The sequence below is a fragment of the Schistocerca americana genome, chromosome X (assembly GCF_021461395.2).
Source record: "Schistocerca americana isolate TAMUIC-IGC-003095 chromosome X, iqSchAmer2.1, whole genome shotgun sequence".
Taxonomy (NCBI): Eukaryota; Metazoa; Arthropoda; class Insecta; order Orthoptera; family Acrididae; genus Schistocerca; species Schistocerca americana.
Genome location: NC_060130.1, coordinates 657,664,171 through 657,678,224, shown reverse-complemented (window position 1 = coordinate 657,678,224; position 14,054 = coordinate 657,664,171). Strand labels below are relative to the sequence as shown.

The following is a 14,054-nucleotide window of genomic DNA, read 5'->3' as shown; positions in this document are numbered from 1 at the left end:
ACTTGGGTAAAGAAAAAGTCAACTTAAACATGTACAGAATAGGTTGGAAACCTTCTTTTGCATTACATACATTGTGACATTCTGTGTGCTAGTGTGCCAAAGATGAACCCTGTATCTTCATCTCACTCAAAACTTCAGTAATTCCCACACACATTTTCAGTTTGATATGGCTAACGGAACCTTGCATAAAATATGTATATGTATGAAGGTATGATGGTGGTTTACGTTTGTGTCAACTTGGCTCTAGAAGGGCTGGAGCAATTTCAACCAAACTTCTACACACATATCTTACTATCGTTAGTCTCTTTAAGCTGTAGGTAGGACGGCAAGGGGTTGACATTTAAAAAAATTGCAAATTACCAATATTAATGTATCCCAGATTTTCAGTTGTTTAGTATTGTTGTTGAAGTTTTCTTGGTCACAATAGTCTGATTTAAAGTAGTTGCCACTTGACAGGTAGCAGGTTGCACCTCTTTCGCCACCACTGGCATTCTCAGCCCCCACTGTGTTGTCACTTGTGCTGCGCTGTCTAAAGCATAATGCCAGCCAGTCCTCAGCAAGCTGTTGTAGTGAGAGATTTGTGTGTCTTCCAGCTTTGTGTACCTTACAATGAGTGATGAAACTAGTCAAAAGAGGGGTAGATCAAGACTGCCCACACCTAGAAAACTTTGAAAGAGTGTCAGACGTGGTCGTGATTAAATGCAGTCAGTCATCTGAATTCGTGTTTTCCACAAGGCAGTGCTGAGAGAGAGAGAGAGAGAGAGAGAGAGAGAGAGAGAGAGAGAGAGAGAGAGAGAGAGAGAGAGGGGGGGGGGGGGGGGGGGGAGGGAGGGAGGGAGAAGGACCTCTTTTTTCCTTTGTATAAAGTGGTGGAGTGAACTGCTGCTGCTCTGCAAATCAGCAAATGATCAGTGATAATCTGCAAGGAGAAATTCACGAAAGAAGGCTCAGGCTAGTCATCAAAATTGGACACACCAAAATTGGAGGCGCCTTGAAAATAGGGTCACGAATCTCAACTCTTTTCACAAAGGTGCAATTTGTCATCAGATATATGCATAATATTTGAGAAAGGAGTAGTCAACGCCCAAAAAGCCACGTGCTACCTTTGTAGCAGTGGACCTATTTCAGGATAGTAAATAAGACTTGTAAACTAGTAGTAAAAAAAGTTAGGATTCCACTGTGAATCCATTTCTGGCCACAAGTTGTCAGTGGAATGCCAAGATATTGCAGCATGGTGATGGCACGTTCATAGAGAATTAGTATGGACAAAATTGATGATATTTTTTGGCTTGATGAAACATGGGTGAATGCAGGACTCGGTTTGAAAAAAAAAAAGCTGGACAAACAATACCATCAGCAGTAGTATGGTAGCTCCAATCGGCAGAGTAAAAAGAATAATTTTAGCACATGCCAAAAATTCAAAAGGTTTCATTTCTGGTTTTTTACTGGTCTTCACTTCAAACAAGACCTCAGGCTACCACAAAGAGAAGAGCCAAAATACTTTTGCAAAATGGTTTGAAGAGACTGTGCTTCAAAACTTAATGAAAAACTTCATAATTGTCATGGATAACACTCCATATCGTTCGGTTATATAAGACAAGGCATCCACAAACGAAGAAAAAAGAGATTGTTTGCTGGTTAGAGAAGCGTAAGATACAATTTGACAGTACCTTGACAGCAGCAGAATTATTATAACTTGTGTTGCAACACAAGTCGAAGAACCCTGATTACATTGTGGATGAAAAGCAAAAAAACGTGGACACAAAGTGCTCAGTTTGCCTCCCTACCATTGCCACTTCTATGCAGTAGAACTGATTTGGGCTCAGGTTAGACATCAAATTGCTGCAGAAAATAAAAACCTTTTGTTGACTGAAGTGAAACAGCTTTTGAAGAAGGTTGTTGAAAAAGTGACACCAGAAAAGTGATGGAAGGTAGTGGATCATGTGAAAGGAGTGATACAGGAAGCATGGAACAATGAAGGTGTGTTAAACAATGCATCCTTGACTTGATAATATCTGTCACTTTTAGCAGACACACTGGTAGCTCCACTATGACTATGACTCTGAATGAAGTGGCATCTTCCCACTGTCTGATTAGTATGTAGAGTATAGTGGACTTTAATGGATGTCTTATCTCCATTAAATTGTGTGTGTGTGTGTGTGTGTGTGTGTGTGTGAGAGAGAGAGAGAGAGAGAGAGAGAGAGAGAGAGAGAGAGAGAGAGAGAGAGAGACTTTATTTTGATGAATTTTTATTTCGTGCTGGGAGACTAAGGAATACTATTCAACCAGCTCCACCGAGCGAGGTGGTGCAGTGGCTAGCACACTGGACTCGCATTCAGAAGGATGACGGTTCAATCCTGCGTCCGGCCATCCTGATTTAGATTTTCCGTGATTTCCCTAAATCGTTCCAGGCAAATGCCAGGATGATTCCTTTGAAAGGACACAGCCGACTTCCTTCCCTGTCCTTCCATAATCCGATGAGACCGATGCCCTCGCTGTTTGGTCTCCTTTCCCAAACAATCCAACCCAACCCTCAACCAGGTCCCCTCATCTCCTTATGTAGACACAAAGACGTCATTTCAAGTGTGTAGTATTTTCCAAGATATGCAGAGATAAGAAGGAAACTTTTCCGGGCATGAAAATTTCTCCTGTTTCAATGACCAATATAACACCAATCCTAAATAAAATTAAGAAAATATTTTTGACGTGCTTACAAATACCACTGAGAGTGATACTATACGTAAATCAGAATTTTTATTTCATTTTTATAGGACATAGAGACTAAACTTCATACTTATTTCAAGCTAAATACTGACACAATTGCATAAAAATGCTACTTTCAGAAGCAGATATGTAGGAAACTCAGTGCAATATGAAAATTTTAAAAGATTTGTAGCCAAGCAAGATTTTTTAGTAATCAACAAAGAAAAAGTATGGCTGTGAGAGCATTAGTTTTTGAGATATGACATGAGAAGTTTGAAGCTGTTTACAAATGGGAAAATTTAATCTGTTTCAAAAAAATTCATGTAGCTCTTTCCCTAATTAAAATTAATTACAGATTTTTGACTCGCCATCGTATAGGAATTTGAGATGTTTTTACTTGGTTTTTGGTAAAGATAGAGGCTTTAAAATGATTTTCTATCACAGTGGAGAGTGATACACTGTGGCAGCTGCCTGTAGACTGTATTTAATGCAACAACACTGCAACTTTGGAGCTTAAATACAGAGTGACAGCTACTTTAAGTCAGACTATAGGTTGACTGGTGCCAGTCCCAGTGACATTTAATTCTAGGTTTAGCTAAACAGAACTCTGTAGAACTACCTGGAAAGGCTTATATTGATAAAACATGTAAAATGTCTGTAATGGAAAAAGTTATTCATTAATGGTGAATGGTGACCTGGCGATTTTCTGTTAGACAGAAAAATTTTTGTTGATGGTCCTGTCCTTTGTGTAGGAAAGAAAGTAAATATGATAGAAGAGAAGGTGTGTGTAAAATCGTTACATAATTAACCTGTATTGACCAATAACTATCATCTTCCTCCATTTAATTTTCATATAAACTGATTATGGCACTAATAATGCTATGCTGAGCCTCCGTATTAACATAAGAGTGTATGCTGAAAAGTAATGCCTCTTAATTTTTTATTTGAAAACTCTTAGAGCTTTTAAATAAAACATGTTATTAACATTCTGCATCTTAATTCTTCATTTGTACAAATTTGCAATCCTCTGTTTTTCCAAATTGTAGTGGGTAACATGGTGATGCGTAACATAACAATGTTGGCACATGAGAAACAGTTGTAATTGAGTTTCAAATTTGAAGAGTTTGTCCACACATGAAGCACCCTCTCTTTCACTACGACAATGCCAGACCACACACGAGTGCTGCGACAATCTGATGCCTTGGGTTCACTGTCATTGATCATGCTCATACAGTCCCGACTTGGCCCTATCCGATTTTTGTCTTTTTCCAAAACTGAAATAGTACCTTTGAAGACTTTCCTTTGATAGTGATGAAGCAGTGCACACAAAGGTGGTGGTGTGGCTTCATCAAAAAAGTCAAACCTTCTACACTGACGTTATCAACAAACTATTCTCTCGTTGGAAGAAATATGTTTGTCAGCAGGATGACTGTGTTGAGAAATAAATACGAAGACTTGAAGAATAAAGACATAGAATGTTAATAAAGTTTGTTTTATGTAAAAAGCTTGAATAGTTTTCGCATAAAAAATTTGTAGGTATTACTTTTGAACAGGCATTCTTTTTCTTAATTGACACAGTAGGAAAATGTCAATTATGAAGTTCCAGAGGTTATTAATTTTTTTTTTTTTTTTTTTTCATGGAATGCGGAAACAACTCATTTCGTAAATATGGTCATGTGAAAAGAAAAAAGTGGTACCTTTGGTAGTGATGCCAGTGACAGTGGAACGAAACGGGGGGCGATTCTTGACCATGCAAAACTAGTAAAAAAATTATAAAAAGAAAAGGAAGAGGCAGAATTCTGAAATTCTCTTGGATAACACTGGTATAGGTTGTCATAAAGTACACTGCAGGTTTCATCATTTGTGCTTCAATTCAGAACATATGTAGGGCATCAGTCTTATAAGGTTTTTGTTTCTGGTGTCGCAATACTAGTGCAAACTAACTGTGCTCTATTGAACTCCTGACAACTACTCTGTTAATGTTTTGGAAACAAAAAATTCAAGTACCAATCAGTGTGCCTGTGTATTATTATAACACTTCATTTGTTCATTATTAACTATACACCACTTAAACGCCACTGTTCTGTTGCTCTTCAGAAACTCTGGATGAAATGTATATAATGCAGCATACCTGACAGTGTGAAGCCAAGATCAGTATTCTGGGAGGTGACAGACATGGCCATTTGAAACAATAATGTTATGGACCTGTGCTCTACATTGTATGAAGTCCAAGACAAATGTCTATAATTGTTTAGCATTGTTATGAAATAGTTTTATTTTATTGTTTATTTGAATGTTTCAGTTGTTTACTATTTGTCAGCTTACAATATGCAGCAATTCACAATATGTATTCCCAAAGGTCACTGTCAGATTCAGTATATCTTCGTTTATTGCACTGCATTTCTTAATGCATCTCTATGCTACTGTAAGAGAGCACCAGAGAACATGGCACAGTGCTTCGGGTCCTGTGTGAATTCAGTTTTGGCTTCTGAGTTCATTTTGGCCAGATAGTGGTATCGGCCTCGGCCCCAACCAATCCACCAATTAATGAAAGTGTGCACGAGATATTTCCTTATACTTGTAGTAGTGTGTGGATGATCTCTACAGTTCTGGACCACCTTAAGTTCCAAGTGACCAACAAGGCACTAGCTGTTGTTCTTATAACACCTTTCCCAAAGCAAAAGCAAGAAACAGTGTCCTGTCATTTGTTACTCAAAAATTCCTGTGAAAAAAGCCTGTATGTGAAATATGTTCTAGTTTGAAAACTGTTTGGAAAATATCATTTGTTTATATGGACTTTTGTGCTTGAACTGACAAAATTTTCATTTCCTAGAATACTGATCTTCCTTCATAGGATGTGTTGGCTTGGGTTTGGGCTTGGGCATTGGTGTGCAGTTGCAAGTTATTTCCCTATTTATGATTGTAGTTTCATTTTGAAAATCCTTTTCTGCCTACATTATTTGAAATTTTTTAATGAACAAGTGACCAGATTAAAAAAATATGTATTATTGTGACAGTTGTTGCTGCTCTACAGCAGAGCTCTGAATGGTACTAAATCATCAGCAGTGGGAGATATACCTTCTTGTGCTGCAAAAAAATTTTTTTTGAAGAATGTGTTGTAGTGTGTAAAACATAATTTTATTGTTAAGCTTGAAACTGTAACTGTCAGTCTTCAGAGCTTTATGGAGACTGCATTTGATCAGACCTGAACTGAATGTATAAAATGTATAAAAAATAAGATTTTGACTGAAAATGCAATAGTTTCACCTTGAAGGGAAAAAAAATATTGAAATTACTCACACCAAATGATTTGTGATGGAAGTTCTTCTGGCACACTTGGAACAACATTTGATACAATATGCATTGACACTTTGTCTTTTAGGTACCTTTGACTTACATAAGTAGTTATTAAAGTCTGTAAAATTTTCACACTTCCACATATTTCATTAAAAATTTCAGATTATTTGCGGAAAGGAGCTCCTTATTCCCAAGCGGGGTACGATGAACTGGACTCTGCATTAATGCCTGGTCGTCAGGAACATTACCGAATAACGCCTTCGCCTGGTGCACCTGTAGATAGATATGGTATGTTTCATTCTTTAATGTCATGGATGTAACTCACATTTTATATCTTAAAATGATAAATTGAATTTGAGGGGAAGAAGGAGGGTGGAAGACATCAATGTCTTGTAGATAGTGGAAAAGGTTCCTGTTTATGAAAAATTGTATCACTGGTGTGTGAGTAGGTAGCACATTGTAGATACTCTCCTGTGCACATATTATACCCATAACAAAGACCACTGAGTGGAATTGGTTTTCTGGAGGCGTGAGAATTACTCTCATTCTTTCCTTCTCTTCTCCCCCCCTCCTCCTTGCACCCCCTTCCTGCTCTCTCTCTCTCTCTCTCTCTCTCTCTCTCTCTCTCTCTCTCTCTCTCTCTCTCTCTCTCTTTGTCTATTTCTCATTCTATGTGCTGATGCATTGGGAAGTATGCTCCAGTAGGTGGGCACTAAAGATAGAATGATGAGATATTCATTGAAAGTTGAATACTTTTCCACCTCTCAGAAACTAGATTATCATTAACAAAATGTTTACTTACCTTAGCACATTCTGGAACAAAACAAGCTGAGGAAAAAATCACCACATCTTGGGTTAAGATTTAGCCTTCATAAAGGCATTAGTATGAGGAAGAACCATATTAAAAGTGTGTGTGAGTGGATTAGTTATTCAATATGGAAACGATGCAGTAGACAAAGTCAGAGATATAGTGTTTAGAAATTTCAGAACTTCATTTTGTGTCATTCATTCTCTCAACTTTTCTTGACAGATTATTACATATCTTAAGTTCTGTGCATAATTAAACTTCTAAAATGGTTACACAAAATTCTTTTATACTGGTGGTGTATTTCACAAAACTTCAACAAAATATGGAAGCAGTGAAGTGGTGAATTGTCTTACTGAAATTGTAGGTCCCCAAGAGGATGCTGTAGGCAGACAGATGCACATAATCAGACACTATATTCTTGTACTCCAGAGACAGACATTGGTGAATGTCACCTCATGTAAACATCCTACATTGCCTTCACCACCTGCCTGAACGATGCCCTGCTTTAAAATGGAATTTTATGTGTCCATTGGATAGAGAGGTCCGAAATTAGTCTTGTGCAATATTATTGATATTTATTCACAGGGAAGGCTCCAAGGGGCAATCAATTCACCTCGGATGACAACGTCCAGTTGTGCATACGGAAGTAGTTAACATTGCACACCCGGGAATCTTATGAGACAGTCATTCACCACTTTGTGTCACAGTGGGACAAGTGTCTCAACAGCCAGGGTCAATACTTCTGACATACATGTACTGGTTTCTGTAATTATGGCTCCGGCTCATTTCTTTATGAACACCCCTTGTATAACTTTGTGGATGGTCTTGGGAGATGCAAGAGGCTATTTGCAGCAATTTTATCATATGTAGGCTAGATGGAAGGTCAGACAAATATAGCAAAATACAGAATGACCTGCAGAGAATTGGCACTGAGTATATGAACTGGCCGTTGACCCTCAACACAAAAATATTTAACATAAAAAGGCTAAAAGACCTATTATTTCTAAATTTCAGAAGTGGTGATAAGTCATTGGAAACAGTCACAATGGTGAAATATCCAGGAGTATATGTAAACTGTAAAATAATTAGGGGTGCATCTGGAACAATCTGACGTGGGCTGAGATATGGCCAGCCTAACATTCAGTGGAAGGAAAAATAAATTCATCTGCAGTGAGGTTCATGACAAAGCCCTTTTTCCATGTGTTCTTGAGTATTGCTCACCATTTTGTACTCCATGCAAGATGGGATCCATACAGTGTATAGAGAAGGTCCAAAGGTGGATTGAAATGTTAATCTCAGGTTCCTTTATTCAGAATGAAAACAATACACACACTCGGTGTACTCCAGTGTCAGACACTAAAAGAGGAACAGTTCACACCATAGGGAGACTTGTTAAAAGAATGAATGAATGCCCCAAGAAGAGTCAAACAGTGTATTACTTCATTCCACATATATTTTTAGAAATGATTGTGCTAGTGAAATAACAGAAATTAAACCTTTTCCAGTTGTTTATGGACAGTAGATCTTTCCATACACCATTTGTGAATTGAGTATTGGAGGGGTTAAGGGAGTTGATAGTAGTACACAAGGTACTCTTCCCCCATATCCTATAAGTTGACTCCATCTCTGTTTCCTCAATTATTTCACCATCAAAACCATTTGTTGTCTTCACGATTTGCCTCGCACAGCTCAGCTGTACAGACACTAAAATTTTAGGACTCTGGATGCTGCTTCAATTTTCTGAGCAGGCATTGGAATTGTCCTTATCTTCTTTTACCAAATATTCTGTAAATTACACCAACCAGTTGTATGATTTAATGTGAAAGTCATCAGAGATGGTTAACTCCATATGTCTACGCTCTGTGCATATGTGGTTTCAGATTGCCATAAACTATTTTTGATGTAGCCAACCTTCTCGTGCTCTTTTCATATGTACCAATCAGTTTTCTGGATTTAACAATGAAAATATACAAGAAATGAAAAACCACAGTAAAGTCTGAGGCAAACCATGCATTACCATTAATGAAATTTTGTTTTTTAGTGTATTGGTACATTTTGAAATGAGTTGAAATATTGTGGTGCCATTAAAATCTTAGTTTTGCTAGTGGAAATTGTCTTAAGTTGATGATTGATAAGGAGTCTTCCTCATTTTCAGTAGCTAAGAAATGTTTGACTGAACTGAAAGGTGTTCACATTTCTTTTTAAGATACAGCTGAAGAACATCCCAAAGAGCAACCATAGATGAAGTAGTCGAGAAAGGCCAGATTGTTGTATTTGACAGTAGACATTAGAAGTGTGTGTAAAAAGAGCTGATCCATATGCATACTGGAAGAGAGTAAAGAACATTTTTCATGGAGAATTATTTATGAAAAAGCTTTATGCAGTATGGGTTCTATGTTGTACACTGACCAAAATCAAATTTTCTGAGCTGTATTTTGACAATTTTAAAAACAATCCAATCAGTTGGGTTCATTGATTTGTCACTTTGAACAAGATGTGGATCAACCACTTCATGCTATAAACAAAAACCCAATCAAAACAGTGGGTGTAAGCCACTGGTGGTGCACCAGAAAAGGCAGTTAGTTTCATATTCCTGGAAAAGTTTTTGTCATTGGTTTCTAGAATGCAAAACATTTTTTTGTCTCTAAAGATTACAACAAGAACCAGCAAATGCTGTGCATTTCTTGTGGCCCAACTAGATTCAAAAAGTATATGAGAAACAACATGATTTGCAGAAGAAAAATTTTTCCGCAGTAAAAGAATGAAAATGAGGGATTTGGAATATTAATTGTTGGAACATTCATGATATTCACCAGATCTGATGCCCTTTGACTTCCATCTAGTCCTGTATTTAAAGAAATTTGTGGGTTGCAAACATTTTGGGTGCAGGGAAGAACTTACGAGAGCAGTTGTAGATAAGTACTGCACAGACCTTTGTCAGAATTGCAGTTCAGGCACATAATTTACCCACAGAAAATACACTGGAGGAAGTGCATTGACTGAATAACTGTGTCACAAATTAAGTGCATTTTTCCTTAAAAAAATCTTTCATTGCCAGGCTGAGCAATTTTCTTCTTACCCTCAATTTGCTCGTTTGCCTGAACAATACGAGGTGTGGCTAGAAAAAAACCGGGCTAGTACTGGTGAAACAATAAAACGAATGCAATAAGGCTGAAAGTCGCGTGGCCTGTCACGTGACTCTCGCTCCGCCTACTGCTCGAGTTTCATCTGCCTCCTGCACTCAGTCTGCCCGTGGCGTCTGTTTTAAGTAGTTGACGTTTTGTCTGTGCGTCGGAAAATGTTGAGTGTACAGAAAGAACAGCGTGTTAACATCAAATTTTGTTTCAAACTAGGAAAATCTGCAAGTGAAACATTTGTAATGTTACAACAAGTGTACGGCGATGATTGTTTATCGCGAACACAAGTGTTTGAGTGGTTTAAACGATTTAAAGATGGCCGCGAAGACACCAGTGATGACACTCGCACTGGCAGACCATTGTCAGCAAAGACTGATGCAAACATTAAAAAAATCGGTAAACTTGTTCGACACTTTCCTTGTCAACTCCTGTTAACTCAGACACTGCTCTGATTGTTAAACGGCGATCTTGTCGAACAAGTTTACCGATTTTTTCAATGTTTGCATCAGTTTTTGCTGACAATGGTCTGCCAGTGCGAGTGTCATCACTGGTGTCTTCGCGGCCATCTTTAAATCGTTTAAACCACTCAAACACTTGTGTTCGCGATAAACAAAATTTTTGATGCACGCATTATTCTTGGAGGCATAACTGCTTAAAATGTTTTTCTTTGTACTTTTTATGGACTTTCCTCCCTCTGTTTTTAAACTGTCATGTCATTCAGTGATGCAACTGGATAATTGTTTTGAAATACGTCCTTCAATTTCTGACATTTCTATAATAAACTCAGAGATTTCATCCAGTAGCTTCATATGCAGATTGTTCATTCTCAGCTGTTCCAAACTGCCTGTGCATCAGGTGATAGAACAATATTCCCAAACATATATTTAGTTACAATATTTTCCTTGTAAATAAAAGAAAGACCAACTTACATAAAGGAAAAACTAGTTTCATTTGGCACTGAGTTCTGTGTATCATCTTTACAAAGAATATTTTTTAGTAAAAAATTAAGAGAAGAAAATAAAGGGGAAGATGCTCATAATATCCAAACAGTAAAATGTGATTGGTAGAAAAGGTAACCTCTCACAATAGAGTTGGTGTTTTGAGCAGTTGATAGTCATGTAAACATGATTTAAATAGTTACTAACCTTTCTGACAACATTCTTCAGTCTGAGGAAAAATATAATCCAAAAGCTTTGCAACTAATTTAGTCTTTTTTAAGTGCCTTTGGAGCACTCAACACACTAGTTATTTAGGCAACCAACGCCTCGATGTTCTAGCATAGTCCCATTTCTTTTGCCTTATTTTTGATAAAAAGCTGACATGGCTGCCCCATATTCGCCACCTAAAGACTACATGCATGCGGGAGCTTAATGCTCTCTGCCTCCTGGCCTACACATCTTGGGGGTGCAGACTGTACCACTCTTCTCCACCTTTACCATGCTCTGGTCTTGTCAAGACTAGATTATGGTAGTCACGTTTATGGCTTAGCGGCTCCTTCCGCTTTGAAACTACTTGAACCTGTTCCCCATTGTGGGGGTGCATCCGGCTGATGGTGCCTTTTGCACTAATCCCGTTGACAGTCTCCTCACAGAAGTGGGGATTCCCCCTCTACTCCTGGTTTTTTATGCAATTGCTGTTCGCCAATTCCCTGATCATCCTGTGCACCCTGTCCCCTTTGCAAATGAGGGATGTCTCCCTCTTGACACCTGCCCACAGGCGGGATAGCTGGTTGGCATGCGTCTTACTTCACTCTTGTTGGGATCTCTATCTCCACTCACAGGAATGCACCCTGTGTGTTTGCTCCCATGATGCCTAGACCACAGATTAGGGCAGACCCGTTCCGTGGTCCTAAGATCTCTGTCACCCCTATGGTTTTACAGCATCTCGTACATGCCATCCTTGCAGAGTTCCAGGGTGCCATTATCTTCTGCACTGATGGTTCTAAGACAGTTGATAAGATGGGATACGCTTTCATGTCCCCTTCTGGCTTATAACACCATTTATTGCTGAGATCATGTATTGTGTTCACAGCAATGCCTCTAGCCATTCACATAGCCCTCCATTTTGTTTCTCAGGCCTCAGACCACAGTGTTTTAATTTGCTCAAACCCAATAAGCAGCTTGTAGGCTATCGACCAATGCTACTCTCATCGCCATTAGGTCTCTGCTATTCATGACCTCCTATCTGCCCTTGGCCGTGCTGCCTGCTCAGTTGTCTTTCTCTGGGTCCCAAGTCATGTGGGCATCCAGGGAATGAACTGGCTGACTGTTTGGCTAGAGAAGCAGATACTTACCCCCATTATCTTTCATGATCCGAGTTGCAAATTTGTGGTAGGTCAAATCTCTCTTTGCCCAAAAATGGAATGACATCTGGTGTGCCACTGCTCATAGTAATAAATTCTGCACAATCAAGGAGTCTACTGCAGTTTGGCACTCTTTCTTCCACTCCTCTCAGAGTGAGTCCACTGGGCTCACGCATTGTTTCCTCCTACATAACGAACCACCTACTCAGTGTGGTTGTGGAGCCAGACTGGTGGTACCTCACATGTTTGTGGAATGTCCCCTTCTTTTTGCCCTTTGTGCTAAGTATAGTCATCCTGATTCCTCAATTTTAATATTAGCAAATGATTCATGGTTGGTTGAACTGGTCCTTAGTTTCCTCTGTGAAAGTGGCTTTTATTTCCAGCAGGGGCAGGGTGGTTGTGGTTGGAACCTCTCTGCATGTCTTCTCTGTCAGGGACCCCCTTTTTTGCAGTTTTTAGATTTGGTCTCACTTTTTATGCCTTTTACTGTGTGTGTGTTTTAACTTCATTATTTTATAATTTGACTCCCCTGACTGGATCCATCCACTTTTAACGGACCCTCTTTCTTCTGTGACTGACTTGCAGGACTGATGATCTCACTGCTTGGTCCCATATACCCTCTCAATTAATCAATCAGTCAACATCCTAGCTATTTGATGAATGATTATCTTTACTGCTCCCATTATTTGTATTCCATTCAAGACTTCTCAAATTATATTAATTACATTTTCTGATTATTTTTCACATTCCTAGGAGTGGAATTAATGTGGGAAGAGGAGAAGGTGTGAAGAGCTTTAGAAAATTTTGCCATTGCTTTGCTTTTTTATCTCAAGCAGTGTTTAGTAGTTCTAGCTACAGTGCTTGTGGCACATAATGCAATAACATTTTCTTTTTAACAGTTCTTTCCGTTTGCAGGAAGGAATTACTTGTAATTGCTCCATTTGTTTAGTATCAGTAGTTTCTTGTCTTTTCAATACACTCATCCAAATGACGTAAGGTGATTTCTATATTACTCTATTATTCATAAAGATTTTGTGGGAAAACCACCCACTAGTGGCTTCTGTATGTTTTCTTGACAAACACCATATGCATCACTTTGTTGAACCAGAGCAGCATGGTGACATCATCTAACAAAAATGTTGCCCAAAGTGAGTAAAGAGGAGGGTTACTTAAGTTAATTTTCTTAATCCTTATTGTTACAAGAAATAACTGTAGAAGGTAGTCAACAAACAAAAGATGTGTGAGACTATATTTGCATACAGGCAAACCACTCCAGAAGTCAGGAGTTTTGTTTCACAGGTGGATGAAGGATCAGTTTATGCATGTTTAACTGTTGTAAGAGTCGATATATTGTCTTTTTTGTCACATGCCATTATTTTATGCAGAAATTATTGTGAGGATGCACAGAGGGACAATCTTTCATGATTCATTATGAATTCATTAGCAAGGTCTTGTAATTTTTTTTTATTAAACATAACTGTTGGGAAGCTTTGACTGCCACCTAGTGTCACTCCAGTGCTCCTGATGGTTTTGTGAACAGAATACACCCTCTTAATGCTAACAGTTTATTGTTTTCGTGGATTTTAATGCCTGCAAACTAATTTATTTTGTGGGATTAAGTTGTCATATCAAAATTGATATTTCTTCATTTACAATGTCGGGTATGGATGTTCTGTTTGTCTAGGCTTTCTCTGTACCTTCCTGTACCTAAATTTGAGTCCATAAGGAAAAATTCTGAGGTTTTGATATGAATTCGTGTTGTGTTTGCTGATGTGATTCACACTGGTTATTTGTTTCTCACTAACAG

General features: G+C 38.4%; 1 protein-coding gene across 8 annotated transcripts in view; it reads left to right on the top strand.

Annotated features, from left to right (window-relative positions):
• The window catches only part of LOC124556703 (catenin delta-2), a 506,669-nt gene that overhangs the window by 397,009 nt on the left and 95,606 nt on the right, over positions 1-14,054 (top strand). For all 8 annotated transcript variants that reach the window (XM_047130679.1, XM_047130681.1, XM_047130680.1 and 5 more), the window contains one exon: positions 6,163-6,288. In XM_047130679.1, the coding sequence (XP_046986635.1) occupies positions 6,163-6,288 (126 nt within the window). The remainder of the gene's footprint in view (positions 1-6,162; positions 6,289-14,054) is intronic.